The sequence below is a fragment of the Falco rusticolus genome, chromosome 7 (assembly GCF_015220075.1).
Source record: "Falco rusticolus isolate bFalRus1 chromosome 7, bFalRus1.pri, whole genome shotgun sequence".
Taxonomy (NCBI): domain Eukaryota; kingdom Metazoa; phylum Chordata; class Aves; order Falconiformes; family Falconidae; genus Falco; species Falco rusticolus.
In genome coordinates, this window is record NC_051193.1 from 20,375,616 (window position 1) to 20,393,075 (window position 17,460).

The following is a 17,460-nucleotide window of genomic DNA, read 5'->3' on the forward strand; positions in this document are numbered from 1 at the left end:
GACAGTTTAAATAAATATAAATGAAGGCAAGGAAGAAAGCATGAGCTGGCTGTTCTGTTAAGTTTCGCCCAGGATTGCTGTGGTTTTGCAATGAAACTACATCGGTAGCTTTCAAGAGCCATGAAGAGTATTTGCATCATTAGTGCAAGGGGAGTTTTGCAAAATTAACACTGATTTATGCTGCTGTGCTGTTCCCTAAGGAGAACTCCCAAAAGCTGGCACTACCGGTGCTCCATGAAGCACAACTTCAGGCTTTGCATTAATTAAACGACACAGAATATCCAAAGAAAAGTGTCACCTGCAGCAGCCTGGTCTCTGCACCTTCCTGATACCCTGGCACCAGCAAACCCGGCGCAGGTGGTACCGGTGTCCCCAGGCTGTTGATGGGCTGCACTGGGCAGCAGCTGTGCGCCTCACGCAGAGAGAGGCAGGGCAAAGAGCAGCCACCGCAGAACCACTGTCATGGAGGCGCAGGACACCAGTGCCAGCTGCATGCGTGACGTGCATGATGTGCATGCATGACGATGGCATGGCGGGAGGAGATACTCCATTACAGCCGTTTTGGCAAACCAGTTATTTCTGTGCTGCGCTAACGCTGAGCCAATGAAGAGCAAGGATGTTATTTCTGAATCCTCTCTTAATTTGTAACTTGCTGGCAGTTACAAAACAGCTTTTTAGAAGTTCAGTGTTGAACTGCCAGGGAGACAGACTTTTCAGAGTCACATTTCCCAACGTTAGGTGCAGTAAGATCGACTTTATCCAAACAAGGATTTACAGCCCTACGAGCCTGTCTGTAGCGGCAGCCTAACAAAAGATGTTACTCTCTCTTTTTTGTTGATTGGCTTTGATATTCAAACACGGACTCTTCGTAAATGAAATGTATTACAAGGCTTTCTTTTTTTGTTATCCGAGAAGGATCTTTATGCTGAATCTGGTAAACTTTATATTGGGTGTCATCTAAATGCTGCTGATGTAAATGGAACGAATGATGATGGCGCAGTGCGGTGAGTGTGACAAAGGACCAGCAGATGGAGTGAGCACGCTGCAAAAGAAACCCACCACGTCTGCAGGATTCACTTGAGTAAGGCTCTAACTATGTAGATGATGAGCTGGGAGAAGCAGAATAGATCGTCCCACAGACTCGTCACTGCCCCAGCCACGCGAGGAAACGTTATGCTGCTGCTGTTCTACCTTGGCCTGATGCTTCCCCCTGCCCTGACCCAACCTCCACCAACGCTGTGACAGGCCTCCTAAAAGACCTGACAAACACAGCACAGTATCGCTCATTGCTCCTTAAATACGTTTTCCTCTTTTTATCGCAGCACCAGCTGAACATACTAGATTTACAAAGGAAAGCAATTAGGAAATAAATCAATGCCTCATTGAGTGTGATATGCTGTTCTCGGTGCCCTCTGTGAGAGCTTGTAAAACCAGATCCCATCCCTTTCATCCTCTTTATCCCGAGACTCGGGATTTGCTCACACAGAGTGAACTACCAGCAATAACCGTATGGACAGGTGCAAGGGGGTTAAGCGCAGGCAAAGAGGACAGCAATACACAACACGTGATTTTTCTGTATGTTTTCACAGACCTCTCTCTACTCGAGCATTAATCATGGAATCATGACAATCATGACAAATACTTTAAACCTCGGCTTGTTAAGGATGTCAGCCTGTAGTAGTTATTACCACTTCAGAGCGCTTCCAGCTGGACCAAGGCTTGCAGCAGCGTTCTTTAGACCAGCTCTACTGTGTCCACAACATGAGATGAGATCTTAGGCAGGGACATTTAAAACTCAGGTACGGTAATAACTTGGAGATGGCTAGCAGAGCTGAAACTCCACCAACGAGCCATCTGTTTGCTAAAGCACAGTAAGACCCATAAATCGTATCCTACAGAGTTACCTGCGACTCCTCCCAGGGTGGCAAACAGAAATCTGGCAACTTCAATCGATGAGTTTCACAGAACAGGGGACCAGAGCCCACTGTCCTTTGTGATGTGGTTTTCTGTGTTAGCAGCCTGATTTATTTTTTTTCCTAGACTGGAGGAAGAGCAGATGGTGATGGTCCTGCACTGCAGACAGTCCCTAATGCTAGAGTCAGCCCCCAGACAGAGCAGGTGACTACCTGAGCTAGTTGTGTTGGGAGTTTGCTTTGGAAAGGTATCGAAGAACGGCTTGGGAAGGAAGAACTACGAGAGAGGGACCCTGAGCGGCACTGGGTGAATGTCACCAGCATGTTCATTCTCCTGTTTGTTGCCGTTACTGCAGGGAAACTGCGGTGTGCAGAGAAGGTACACCTGGGCCACAACCTCTACAATTACTTGCAGCGAGAGGTGTTTCATTTTAACAAGAGGAGGTCATAATAAAGTTCCCTTGTCCACTATCATGTGAGCCAAATAAATTATGCAGAGCAAAAGAAAAATTAAAAGTCTTGGTGAACGTGTGCTGAAATTTAAGAAAGAGAAACAGGATCAGAGCTAAGATTAGACTGTTATAATTGTAAAAACCTGTTTCAGCATAACTATTTTCCTTGCAGCTCTGGCACACTCCTGACAATTATACATGAATTAGCTGGTCCAGATATTCCACCAAACGATTTGGACTATAAATCTGGTGGCTGTGTTATGCAGGAAAATCCCTCAGGAATGGCAGTACTTGTGCTCCTGGTGCTGTCTATTTCCATCATATCAGAGATGTGATTATAAAGTTTTGATTAATTACAGGATCACAGTACAAAAAGTGAGGTCATGTGCAAGGATTTTTTCAGTACTTCAGTGTGTTTCTTGAAAGAAAAAATAAACAAACCAAAACAATCACTGAACACAGAAACTTACAATTCCGTTCTGTACACTGAAGCCCAGCTGGTATTTCAGGTCTGGCCGTTTAATGAGGACAGTGGTAACAGGAGGACAGCTGACAATGTTCAGTTTGACTTGTGTCTGGTTCTTGAGACCCTGTAAGATGTTCCAAAAATTAATTATTTCTGGAATGGATCTTAATTTGCTCTTTGATCAGTCATTTCCTAATTGCAAGAGTGCAAAGCAGCTGATCTGAGAAAGAACAGCGAGAGTTAATAGAAATCTGTTGTTAACTTGGAGATACATTTCTCTCTTTCATTTATTTCCCAAGCTATTTGGCCCAACAAAACGTATCAAAACTTTGCCTTAAATTACTGTAGAAACTTCAAAAAAGTTTTCAAGAAAAACCCAAACTGACTACTGGTTGCCCTTTACCAGCATCTTGCTAATTAATCTGCTGCTGCTGTTCCTGGTAAATCTGCACGGACATTAGATTTAATTTTGGAGACTAAAGATGATGCATTCTGAGATTCCGTCACGTCCAGGGAATCTCCACATACTCACTTGTTCTGTTCTGCACTCTACCAGCCTCCATCCATTTCAGCTACATGGAGCCTGAAGAAGCATAGTAGCTTTTAATCCTCGGATTTTAATTTGGAGGCTGTGGGGAAAGCCTGAAACTTGATTTAGACAGGTTTTTCAGACCTGGCCTCATTTGTTATAGTCCAGTAACAAAGCTGCAGTCAAATTCTCCAGCCCTAAGTTTCTGTACATTGTCACCCCTGAATCTCTGTTTCTAATTCTACTTTTTGTTAATGACAGATTACTTCTTTTTTTTTTTCTTCTTTTTTTTTTTTCAGTGATATGAAAAATCGTATCTGCTGGTATTCTACAGGGTCACTTGTCAGAATAATCCATCTCTGCTGGCTTACAATCTACAGCATATAACAGCATATAGTTGTAAATTTGGGGTACCTTTATGATCCCTTGGCATGTTGCAAGAGGTAGACCAACTAAACTCGTCCCATTAATGGACATAATTTGGTCTCCGATGCTTAGTTTTCCTGAACGGGCTGCAGGGCCTCCATTCATCATGTTAGCCAGGATAACGGTGGGTAGAATGGATCCCCATCCAGATTCCACAATCACTACCCCAAGAATTTCTCCCTTCTGTTTTTCTAGCTGGAGCTGCAATTAAAAAGAAAAAAACAGAATAATGTTTTTTGCTTTGATTTACCTAAACTTGAGCACTACCATCTCAGTTGTTCCTGAGTAACACCTACAAATTACAAAAATAATTCTATTCTTTGCCATTAGGTAGCAGCAAGGCCTGAAAAATCCTGTTAAAACTGTGTAATGTATACCTATTTCTTTTCAGGGGTATACTCCGCTTCTTTGTTGAACAAGTACATAGGTCCTTCTAATAAGCAAAGCCCGAACACCTTGGTTGGCGCTACAGAAACACGGTGGGACTATCAAATGAGGGAACGCCGAATGTCTCTGTCCTGCTTGGAGCCTGGCAGCGGGGCAGGCTGTAACGTTTTGTGACCAAGTCGGTGCCTGGAGCACAGGCTTGAGTTCAGCTCCGCTTCTGCCACCACTGCTCAGGTTGTCTCTTGATCTCAGGGTCGATCTGTCCTTGTTTTCAGCCAAGGATCTCTTGATTATTACTGTTGCTATCAATATTGTTAACATTATTGGATATACTTGTGCCTAGCACATTAACCGAAGATCCCTGATGTGTCGATGCAATGTAAATGATGACTTCTCCTCAGATATGGAGACATTAACTGCTCAGTAATCATAGCACATCTAACTTAGAGGAGTAAGAGTTTAAGTAGAGAACATACTCTTAAAATACTGTGAATTATTTTCTTCTAAGCATGGAGCGACAGGGACATCCCTACTTAGGGGAATCACGAAGGTCAGCTGACTTTTGTTGAAGCTATCTAACAAGGCTTCGAAACAACCAGTATGCCACAACTCTGTCATTGCTCAAACATTCATAAACCAACCAGAAGCAAAGGTGCCACAAAAATAACGACCTCTTGAATCACCCTGAAATGTGACGCATTTTTATTGTTCTGTTCCGATTCTAAGTTAAACCAAGACCTGTTCAACTGAACTTTCCCTTAATTGCTACAAGAGAAATATTTTGCCAGGCTTATATGCACATGGGAACAGCTTACGGAGACCTAGTGACTGCAGAAGTATAAAACTACACATCAGATCATACGCTTTCTATCAGCAGGTACGGGTGAGAAATGCTTTCTGCCCAGGACCACCCCCCCCCCGTATGACAGAGCCTGGAAGACCAGAAGACACGAGCAGGGAAGGTGGGACGGGAGGAGGAACCAAGCCGCAGCTCATCTCAGAGCAGGACTGCGTTAGGGCTCAGGGAGCCTGAGCTTTGGAACACGACCCCAGCGCCCGCCACACTGCAGCGAAGTAAGACCAAGCAGAATGTGGGTGCCACTGCGCTCGCCGCGTTCCTGTTTGGAATGCCTGGGGTTACAGTGACCTTTATAAGAAATGTAAAATGTGAAATGTGTGGCCGTTGTACAGAAAAATCCGTTAGATCCAAAATCAAATGTAAGTAGTTACACTTCTGTAATTTGGGGCACTTGAGGGAAATTCTTGCCTTTTCACCTCTTAGGAGTGTGAAACAACATTTCGTGTGGGAGTTCTGCTGGTGTTCTGATAGGGGAAGAGGAACTGGCCTGCTCAGTGCCACAGCATCCTGGACTCACGGTCCTCGATCTGTTACCTAAGAAATCACTTTCAACATGCATCAGAATGGATTGCCATCTCTCTTTCTGTATCAATACATTGGTAAAACATAAAAACACCTGACACTGTGTACTGCGAATAGCACCCAGCTTATCTATGTCAGGAGTCAATGCACTTTACTACTGTTTTTGTAGAAAGACCCTGAAAACAAAACCAAGAAATTCGAAAAACTTACAAAGCTGGTTTTAGTAGCACAGTATCGACAAAGTAACACGTTTTGAGATATAAAGTCATCCTTAAAACACCAAAAGTTATTTCCATCAGTACTACTCTGAAAAAATGGATCAATCTGAAATGAAATTTCAAAACTAGTTTACCTCTTTGCAGTTTTCTGAATTGGAAAAGTGTATAAGATCATCATTGTACATCTCTTGGGTATTGATGATGTCACTGTATTCTTTCTGACTGAGATCCTCTGGGTTAATTCCGTTGGCTCTTAGAAACTCTTGGTAAGCCACACTGAAAGCCTGACCAATTGACTGAGCTATCAGCTGTGCCTAGAATGTAGAACAAAACACAGCTCAGAGAAAGGACTGGTCAACAGTTTACCGCTGAAACTATCACAAATGAGAGAAACTGGATTTTAAGACGGAGACAAAACAAAGGATGCTGCAAAGCTGCTGCACCAGTATGGATACAAAGTCACTTTAAGGTCAGTTGTACAGAAAGAATTCATTACATCCAAAATCAAATTACAAACTCCATTTAAAAACCCTGCTGATCTCCTTTCATCAGCACGTTGCAGTAGCAAGCAGCCATATGCTATTTATGTACGTGTTCCAATAAACAGTGCAGGGTCCTGGCTTGGTACCAGCGTGGAGCAGAGCTCGCAGGCTGTCACAAACCCTGCTGCTGAGCACGGCGTGTTTGCAGGATGAGGAGGGAACGGGTGCTCTGCTTGCACATGCATGCGTGGCCATGCATGCACTGATGCTTTCGGTGCTTGTGTCACCTGCTGCTTCTCCACCTTGGTTTTATAGGGCTGAAAATGCTGCTTCAACAAAACCATCTGCTCTCCTAGTACTGCCATGATACCTGTCTCATATTCCCAGCAAACCAGTGACAGCCCTGCCTACCCACTGCACATCCACAGTAGCTATTCCCATTAACGCTCTGACTAGCAATGTCAGGGAGGCTTCTGAGAACACAGCCAGAGCCACGATTATAGCTTGTTAATGTTAAGAACAACTCTTTGAAATCCCCTGGGTCTTTATTAATTTTTGGAGCAGTTATCTGCGCATGCATTTTACTACAGTATGCAATAAAAGATGACTTCCCATTACAGTGGGCTATGCGGTGAGCACAATTAATGAAAAATTACAGTGACTGGTATTTGGACGTGTCAGAAATATGTAGACATTAGAAAGAAATTACAGAAACCGACAATGATAATGATGATAATACTAACAAGTGCATATTCAGCACACTGCAAAGTCAACTAATTAAAGAATGAATGGCTGTAAAATTTACTTTCTTGTTCCACTGGATGGCACTGGAACACAGAGAAACAGAGGTACAGAAAAGTAAATGCATTTGTAGTCAACTTTTTCTACACTGGAATTATTTTTTTTTCCCCTATTCTGAGTTTACTGCAGCTCACAGGAGGATGCCACGCTGAGTTTCCTGTATTTGTGGTTTCCAGGTACTGTATCCTGTGCATATGAGTAACTCCCAATGACCTGAGGAGGAGTTAATTGCATCTTAAAATGTAACTCCCTAAAAATACCACTAATCAAACCTATAAAACTACTCTGGAAATGCAACACACTTTCTTAGACAGTAGGTACATGCAAAATGCATTATGAATGCACAGGGGCTTCTGGATAACGCTGTAAACCTGTATCTGCTTGCAACCTACCCAGCAGATACCCAGTGCTTCTCTGATGCACCAAGGTGGTTTTCTCGTTTCACTTGTGCTGCAGGACACCCAAGCACCAACCTGCTTGACTGGAAAAGGATTTTAGAAAATCAAGGACGTCATTAGCCTAGCCAGTCAGAAATTGTTCCTTCATATTTTAAAACATCTTTTCAAAGCGTATCAATATGCCAAGAGGTTTGTAGTAGTATGGTAGTACAGAAGGCATCAAGAACATATTTATATCATTCCATTATTAAAGTTTATCACCAGTCCTTACTGACTTCTTTTTTCCAGCTCCAGTGCCACTGTTCCCTCTGTAGCTGGTCCCATTGCTTTTGCCTCCGTTCTGCAGCCTCAAAACCAACAGGTCTGTCATAGTCTATTCCATCAGTGCTAGTACCAGTTGTCACATCTTAATTTCATCTCTATCTCCCAAGTTTTTATGCATGTTTATGAAAGTCTTCAGCATTATGTACAACTTAGAGATAATGTAATTAAGTTGCTTGAAAAGGTCTCCCCAGCAAAGCTAACTAGGTCTGAGAACAATCCCAGCCCAGTCCTCTAACCTTTAGACAACGACATTTCTCTTTCACGGGCTTAATTGCTTTAAAATAATGAGAACGATTGCTTAGCTCAAAAAAAAATATTCAAGCTGTGAGATACAACTGTCTGAACCGAAGAACTCAATTCTTTTTTAATTGATGTGACAGAAATTCCATTTAAAGCTGTTCCTACAGAACAACGGCCAGAAATGTTTAGTATTATGTCTCACTAATACCCGTCTCTCACGTCAAGTTAGAAACAGACAAAAAACTTTGCTTTTTCTGTTTTCCTTGCTTGGTATTTTTTTCTACAGCTGTTTTAGGTTGAAGTCCTCTGATCTGGCAGAAACAGACACAAATTCCTATTTTGCTACCAAAACACACCTGAATGTACAAAGCAGTAAAGCAAGGTAATCTCCCTTTGCCACAAGGGGTAAGGGCATGGCATGCCACCGATTTTCACCTGGGTGAAACAGGATGCAGCAGACGTGTACAGAACTCCTTTGCAACCAGTACTTCTGCAATCCTACTCCGAGAATGGCTCCGAGGTCTTTCATCTTTTGGTATTTCTGATGCAAGTGAAAATTAGAACCTAAATTCTGAAGCGGTCACTCCTTTTTTAAACAGAATTTTAATAAAAAGTAGTTCAGGGCTAATACGGTATTGAATCTCAGAGTATCTTATGGCATAAAATGACAGAAAATTATGTTTTCTGTTGCATAATTGTTGTGAGAGACTAGTGAGAGCAAGTTCTTCCTAGCCTTTTACTTTACAATTGCTAAACTCTTCTGGCCATGAAGAAAAATATCTAGAAATACAGAGAACTAAACTTTCTTATCTCTCTTGCATTTACATAAAAATTCTAAATCTTTGCTACAGATCAAAAAAGAGAATGGAAAAATAAACAGCCGAATGTGTTCTTAAAGATCAAAGGATCAAGTTGCCCGTCTGAGAGCACATATACCAACTACAGGTAAATAAGCCACAAGGGAGTATGGACGGGACAGAGGGCAGCCCTGGCCAGGCCCACCACATCGGGAGATGTTCTCAGCAACCTGGCTTCAGCTTGGAAGGGGTCGGGAACGGTTCCACCTCATTGCCAGGTGTCTGGAGGCGTATGTGTGTCATTATGGGCCAACCTGCTGGACTAAAGGATCCAGTACAGGATGAATGATCAATGCGACAGCTCATAAATTAATTTCAGCCATAAATGGCCACTGACTTCCAGCAAAATCCAACACATCCAAATAATGAGGCAGCAAAGCATCTGGGGAAGCATTGTTGAAAGAACACAAGTGATTCTGTAATACATGAGACAGAGAGTGGGTATTCTGGGACTGAGAGGTAGACATGAATTTGTGACATGGATTTGTGGAGGCAGAAGAGATATGAGTACAGGCAAACAACTGGCGAATGTCTCCACAGATTACCTGCAGCGTCACTCAGAAAAGATTACTGACAACAAAAATTCACCCAAGAAATTAGATGTCGTTTCAGATTCTAGAAATGACATATGTTGTATAATAAATGTAATCCCATTTACTTACGTCCTCTGATTCAAAGACATGGCATATCATTTTGTACTGCTTCTTTCCTTCCTGGGCACCAGGTGTCGTTTCAATACAGTCTTGAGAAGCCGACCTCGGCATGCGGCGGCGCGCCATCAGAACCACGATGTTACCGATATCAGCGATATAGGAGATAGTGCGCAGCGCGTGGTCCATCATTGTCTCCTGCGGAAAGCAAAGGGCAATACAGTAACTCTTCACGCCTGCCGTTACCCTGCACATGCTGCATCTTCCCTCTCCTTGATGGCCTGTTGCTGGAGAAGGACACAGGCTCCAGAGGTGCTTCCTACAGCCCCAGCCCCGACATCCCTGCGCAGGCTGCGCCCGAACTCCAGCGGCAGGCAGGGTGCCTGCTCAAGGAACTGGTCCCAGTGGAAGTGTTGCCTGAGCAAATACAACATGGTTGCTACTGTAAGGCAATAATGAAGATCAATACTCATGTTTTATAAACGTTTGCATGCCGTTGGAAAATCGTGTTTCCCTTCTGTATTAGTTTTGCTGAATTAAGTAGATGTGTTTCACAATGATAGAGCAGGTTTTGGGGAAGCCAGATATGCATGAGGAGACGTTCTAAGTTCCCAATTTTTTTAATCATGTCCTATAATAGCAATAATATCTAAGGTAACTTTTTCTTACATACAGCAAAGCAATACTTACTTTCTTTGTAAAGAGCTGTGAAGGCAGTAGTTCACCTTCTCTCTAGGCAGAACTTTTAATCCTTTTCTCTGGCTACCTACGTATCTCACACCAGTTTGGAGGGAACTGGTCTAGGGTCTGGGCTCACAGTTAAAATCCTGTTCCAGTCACTGTCAGTATGGTCGTGCTGGGAGACCTCCGCTCAGAAGAGCTGCTGCCTGTGAGGATGACTGTAAGGGGAAATCAGCCCAAGCTTCATCCTAATGAACATTTCTTATGTAAGAACACACAAGGAGTACTAAATATAAAAAGCCTCTATCTCAAATCCCTGAGCTCTGCACCCTTTTAATTACTTTAGCCTTTTAAACTCTTATTTTAGTTTCTGCTTTTAGCAGGGAAATCCCAACCTGCTACTTCCAAATGTTTTTCTCACAGGAATATGTCATTATTCGGTGGCTGTGATTAATTACTGAGTTGTCTTGGACAAATGAAAACCGAGTGCGTATTTGTAGTCAGAAAAGGGTATGTGGTCACTAAATTTGTTTTATTTCAGATATTACCATTTCATTTTTTGTTTCCACCTCCAGTCCATGTTTCTATCAATTGTTTCTTACAGAAAAGAGCGATAAGGTCCCAGAAGGAAGAACCTTCAAGAACATTTTACAACAGTTTCTATTCACCGCTAAGTATGAACTTGCAATAAGTTCTATTATTTCTGAACTCAGCATTAAGAATGAATAAATTAATGTGGCTCAACAGCTAGCAGTCTCATTTTCCTTAAAAGGTTTCTATATGTAAAATAATGTTATTTTACTAAACAATGTACATGACATTGCTACGGTATAATTTCAAAGGACTGTGATACATTTCGGACAGCAAAGACAAACAGAATGAGAAACTTGTTTACGCAAATGTTTTAGAAAATTATTTGTACCTTCGTACAGGTTTTTTTCAAGATACTGTATAAGCAACCCGATTTCTCCTTTTAGGCTTTTTTAAAAATCAAACTAAATAAAAAGCTACAAGTTTTTTAAGTTCCCAGAAAGGCATATTGCTATGGAAGATGTTCCATAAGAACCTTTTAGGTTTAAACTGAGAGTTTTAGGAATGCTCACACAATCAAGTAACCGGATTGACTGTACTTCCTTTAAGTGCCTTGGAAAAAATCACTATTACTGAAGTCTGTGTACAATTGCGGAGGAAGAGAACTTCCTAGGGAAAAAAGATAATATAACGTATGTTAGTAATGCTTATCTGGCAGATATTTTGATAGTTCAGATGAGATATTAGAAAAACCCTCCTAGCTGTAAGGACCCATAGAAGCCATGAAGCATATTTCAAGGCAGTGATGATTTACATTTTTTTTCCTGAGGAGATATTCCAGGACTGTATGTTGCTCTTCACTAGGTGAGCATGCTTTCCCCCCTCACCCCCCACCGCCCATATATCACCAGCTGACTGGAAGAGCTCATCCTCGGTACCCGGAGCCTCAGCCTTTGCTCCTCCTCAGTTTCAAAGCGAGCCAGACTCTGCTTCGCCGGCACATGAGTAAAGCGCCTGCGTCCTATTACAGTGGCCACACCACGCTGCACTTCTGTGACAAAGAAGGCTGCAGGAGACCCATGAGAGGTAATTTTAATAGCAGGCTGCCAGGGTAATTAAATTCAGCTCTCAGGCATGGCTGGTGTGAATCCAAGCTGTTGCCATTGGTTGAGCATCCTTATTTTAAGGCAAAAAAAAGAGTACAAATCCTGTTTGTACGGGACGTTCCAAACCTAAGCATTATAGGATTCTTAAACTGGATGCTGCTTACTTTAAAACCTTATGCTAAGCACTTATTTTAATTAAGATAAAGCTTTCCACTGAAACAAAGACCAAGCCAAAGTGCCTCCAACCCATGCTTCGTTAGCTTTGTTTGCTATCATTTCTTTACGTATTTTGCCATTGTAGAGATGAACTGTTCTCTTCTTTAAGAAACAGAAGGGGCCCATCCCAAAATTCCTTCTTGCTGGGGTCATTGGTCAGTTTGGAGAGTTTTTCAGACTTTTATTTATTGGTCAAACTGGAAACAACCAGAAGCATAATAGTTTTATTGATCAAACTAGCTGAGGATGTCCCTTTCCCCCATCTCCCCAAACAGCTAAAAACATGCACCGAATTCTGCCTGAATTGGAATAAAAAAAACCCAAAACATGCTGAATTAATTTGTTTCACTTCACTTTGTGATGTCTGTTAGTTTTAAATCAGTAAATTGCTTTCTGGTGTCTAAAAATACCTTTAGTTCTTAGCCAAGACTGAGGTTGTCTCTGCTGCTTTTGGCACCTGCTTAGATATATGTGTGGATATTCCTAATGTGAAGGAAGAAAAATTGGCTACAGGTTTGGTTTGGTTTGGTTTGTTCTTAGTTAAGAAGGCCTTTTGGGTTGTTTTTTTTCTGTCGGATATTTTTTTTGTTTGCTAGTGGCTCTTGATGTGTATCAGAAGATCCCAGTGATCGGCACAAGGTCAGTTTTCATCTAACTCCACCACGTTAGGTGACTGAGACACCCTCCTTGCTGTGTCTGTCGTGGCAGTGTTTCCCCTGATATCTGATCTTCAAAAAAAACCCCAAAACGTGGTATGAGATAATACATGATTTTCATCATTTATATAAGCAGCAGCATCCTTTATATGAACAGCTACGTATTAGTTTACCATTAGCTGAACAAATATCTAAGGCCTAAAAGAGAAAGATTGTTCCTCAAGTCTACAAGAATAATTGTTTTAAGAATTTCAGTACAATTGTCAGAGAGAGAAAAATACAAATAATCATTGTTGCTTAGAACCGCCTGTCTTACTGAAGAGAATCACTACCCATAAAATTATCGTAATGATTCTTCTCAGGCTTGAAATAAGATGTTCTACGCTTATCCCTAAACCACGAAAACTGATGACGTTTAAGAGATGGTTTGGGGGGTGTCTCAAGGGTTGCAGGGGCTCAGGAGGATTTATAGCACTTCTCTCAGCATGGAAAAATGTTTTATAATGGACATCTCTCAGCAGGGTCTTGGGAGCTCTGCAGAGATAATTGCTTTTCAGCACTCTGCACTAAGTACTCTGTAAGGGTGTAATCATACCTGCCGTGTGCACAGGAGTGAAGGGACTGGGAAAACGAATGCATTTAATCTCACCTGCCAGGAAAGTCTTTCTGTCCTTATCATCACACAGAAGTTACTCAAAGGTTTTCTTTGTATTTTCCCCTTGTAGGGGTGAAAGCAGTCATTCCCCCATTCCCCCCCAGCTTTTTCCTGTCTAATGCAATTTCAGTTTGGAATAAGGCAAATAATATATAGCAACTGTAAACACATCTTTACTTTATACTTAGTCGTGACTTGACTTTTTCCTTTCTCACTCCATATTCCATTCCATTCTATTTTCCATTACCATTATCCCATTTTCACCCTCTCTGTTACTTTTCCCATGACTCCCATCTCTGTCCATCTGTTTCTCTATTCTTTCCCTCGTCCCTTTTCTAGTCCTATCCATTCCATCCTTGTTACCCTTATAGTTGTTCTTAGAAATTCAGCCTCTTTCTTGGCCTTTTCCAGCCCCCCTGTTCTGCCTTCTCCTGTCCAGGTTCCCCTTTCTCAAAATCCCCCTTCCTTCCTCAGGAAATCTTTTAGAATCCCATTTGTTGTCCCTCTTGAAACCCGAAGAACACCTGAAGGAGGAAAACCTAAGCACTTTCCCCAGCTTTCAAGTGAAGTCGTTCTGTCAGACTGTCAGACAGCCTAAGGAGCCAGACGACGTTACGGAATCAGCCATCTGCCAGAGGCTCTGCGCATACACCTTTGTGACCTCTCTCTTTCTTTTCCCCTACTGCTTTTCCCAGTTGCTTCACTCAAAGTTTCTCCTTGCTGAATGAGGAAGACGACAGGACTGGCGGCTGTGCTGCTCCATGCCCTGCCTGCAAGCCTGTGAAGGTGCGGCACAGGGAACATCGCCCTCGCATGAAGCAGGCGTGTGGCCAGACCTAAGGGTGCTTCTACTACATACGCTACAGGTGGTCAGCTCGGGCTGGATGTGTTCAGTAACTAAATGCATGAGCAACTAAGGAGTGGCAGGGATGGGTTCAGCACCAGCGTGGCAATACACCTTACTGGGGCTTCTCAGCACCGAACCCTGCCGTATGGCATCCTTTACCGGAGCATTTTACGTTTTAAATCAGCTGCTACCTCCTGTGAGCTGTACAATACTAAACATGGATTAAAACATGGACGGCATGCTGCAGAAATAGGTTTTATATAATTGATAAAGCCATGAAAGAACAGATCGTCTCTGCCAGCTGCCACACCAGCTGAAATAGACTGACGGTAATTACACCAGTCATGAAACTCCACTAGCACTGAAAAACATTACCCAGCCAAAAAATGTAAAAGCATGCTGACAGCAATGCTAAAAAGTCATGGGAGTGTCTCTTACAGCTCCTTGAAAGACCCACTGTAAAAAAAAAAAGAAAAAAGAAAAAAGAAAGAAGCTAAAAACCCCAGGCCAAATGCCAGAGAGCTTGTAATTATAATAATTTCCAATATTGCTGTTTTCATCTCGTTGAACAGACTACACGAGACACCGTTCCTCACGGTGCACTGCATTTTGTATCACTAAAAATCTCCGGGGAATCAGGAGAATAAGGTAACAGTTAGTTTGACAAGGTGTTTATGGTCTGCCTCAAAGGTCTTTCCTTCTTTATTTTTAGAAGGGTTGGTGTTCAGCTGAAATGCTCAACAGTTTAAAGAAGGGAAAGCGGGACTTCCACCAAGGCTCATCCTTACTCAGCAAAGAGAATTAGTCTATTTACTGCCATACATTGCAACTATAAACTGTAGCTGTTCATTTATCTATAACTATCTGTAGTCATATTTACAGTGATAATTACTAGCATTTTATTTTCTGCTAATGCAAAAAGTAGTCATAAGCTTTGATAATACGTAATAAATAAATAATACTCTCTGGATGATGCAAATTTACCATGAGGTCAAAAAAAGGCTGAACCATAACAAATAGATGTATTAGTTACCACGTATGAAATGCAGTATCAGGACAATTTACGGATGGCAGATTATAAATACTGCTGCCCATGTTAGATGGGATATTCTGCTCCTCATCTGGCTCCATCTCTTGGGAGTTCTAGTGGCACGTTAAGGACATCTGCTTATGTTAAAAGAAAAAGAATCCATTTCCTGGAGATACTATCGTTGCCCTCACATTAAAAGGTAGTAACGCTGTCTTACGATTTCGGGAAGAAATAGGTGCCTCATGGTTTGTATTGTTAGAAAAACAAATTATATACTAATTGAAAACAAACAAATGTAGAGTGCTACATTTATCTTTATTAAAATACCTCCTACAGTTTCAGCTTATTTCTTTAGTTAGCCATGATATTTCTGAACTCTGATCTTATACACCAAGACACAAGTTCAATAACCATTTTCTCTTTCCATCTTCTAAGTTGTTTAAGAAAATACTGAACAGTACTACATCAAAGAAACATTCTTTTGAGTCTCCCTCTGCTCTTTATCTCTTTATGCCATGTAGATGGCAATATATCAGAAATAAGTACACTCCCAGAAATTTTTTAGTCTGCTTGTATCTCTTGTTTCTAGATCATATAATCTAGAAAATATTATATGACCAAAAAAAGCCTTATTTAAGTCAATGTGTGTTGCTTCTGTGCCATGGACAAATATATGCCGTCACAAAACAATTGATTTGATACAATTTACTTTTGATAAATCTGTGCTCTTACTCATCTCCACTTACCAACTGCCTACAAAGGGTTCATCTGGTTTGATCTTTCTGACAGTTAAAATCACCTACAATCCTTGCTCTGTTCCGCTACTGAAAAAAAAGACTAAATATTACCTTTGTAAAGTCTGGAAGGACAGTGTAAGGTCACTTCAACCATTTTTCCAAATACTATAAGATTAATTTCCTAGTTCAGCTATATCAAGCTTAAGTAAGCACTTTATAAATGGTTTGTTATTTAACAACACTTGAGGTCTTACTATTTTTCAACTGCTGTTAGCTGCGTACAGTGGAGTTTTTTAGTTAAAACTAAAGCAAAAAAGTCACTAAAATTTCCTGTTCAAAACTTCTCATACGAATGGAAATTTAAGGGCTTTATGTAAGTATGATGAAAGTCTAAGAGATCTTGGGAGATTATTATCCTAAATGTTGGGACCCATGTATAAATAACATCTATTTAATTTTAAATTATTTTTAAAAATAACTTCTCATGAAGACCGCCTCATTATTGAATATGTGTATTCCTAGAAGATGAGGCTGGTCATTGCTGTGATCTCCAGATGCTTCTTTAATATAAATAATTAATAATTTACTTTAGACAAAGAGGATAGTAGTTCAGATGTGATTTATGGAAAAACTGGAGGTTACACATTAAAAATGGCAAGATATGAACAGCTCAGTCAAAGCAGGAAATGACTTCCCTGTCAGACCATAAATTTGCGTACTGAAACTGTTTCAGGGAAAGTCTGAAAGACTTTTGGATATTTTCCTAAATTGAATTATAGATCTCAGCAACATGCAGACATTTTCCAATACATTAAATAAGCAAAACTGGTGTCAGTATTAATATATTGGCGAATGGCAAGTGTTCCAGCAATAGCAGATCTAACACTGCTCTTTCTGACTATTCCACAGGAGAGAACTTATCCAAATTTAGCAGTTTCCCACTAACAGGATAAAAGCCCAGTCTGACTCAACATTATTCTTAAAAGAGTTTTAATCATAACTTACCTGTGTGTCTGCATTTAAAACTTTGATTCTCTGTGTGGAGATGAATAGATCCACTTCAGTCAAGGCCTGGGAATCTCCCTCTGAAGTCTAAAAGACAGATGCTTTGTTACAAAGGGAATTTTCATTTCCTCTTTAGAGTGACAAATTCACTGAATGCTTCAAGCATAACATGATGTGAGGCAACCGCACTACTAAACCACTGCAAACACAGTTTTTCAAAGGTGTTTCTGAATACATGCGAAGAATGCCTTTATTGCATGGAAAGAGTAACGCATATTCTGATTTTGTGGGCAAGAGTAAATTTTCGGACCCCGTGGGACTGACAGCTCAAGTACTAACATTCTCTGTTTATAGGCAGAACAGGAGAAAGAGTACAGCTGTTTCTTCCCCACTGTCCCATCGATGCACCGGACTGGAGAAAGTAGGAGAAGTGAGAAAGTGACTTACTCCCCATTAGCTGCTTAGCCCTTGC

At 41.3% G+C, this 17,460-nt stretch overlaps 1 protein-coding gene across 3 annotated transcripts in view; it reads right to left on the reverse strand.

Moving 5' to 3' along the window:
* APBA2 (amyloid beta precursor protein binding family A member 2) overlaps nt 1-17,460 on the reverse strand; it is a 105,811-nt gene that overhangs the window by 6,337 nt on the left and 82,014 nt on the right. For all 3 annotated transcript variants that reach the window (XM_037395482.1, XM_037395477.1, XM_037395481.1), the window contains 5 exons: nt 16,989-17,075; nt 9,537-9,722; nt 5,907-6,086; nt 3,775-3,987; nt 2,836-2,955 (listed from right to left, as the gene is read on the reverse strand). In XM_037395482.1, the coding sequence (XP_037251379.1) occupies nt 2,836-2,955; nt 3,775-3,987; nt 5,907-6,086; nt 9,537-9,722; nt 16,989-17,075 (786 nt within the window). The remainder of the gene's footprint in view (nt 1-2,835; nt 2,956-3,774; nt 3,988-5,906; nt 6,087-9,536; nt 9,723-16,988; nt 17,076-17,460) is intronic.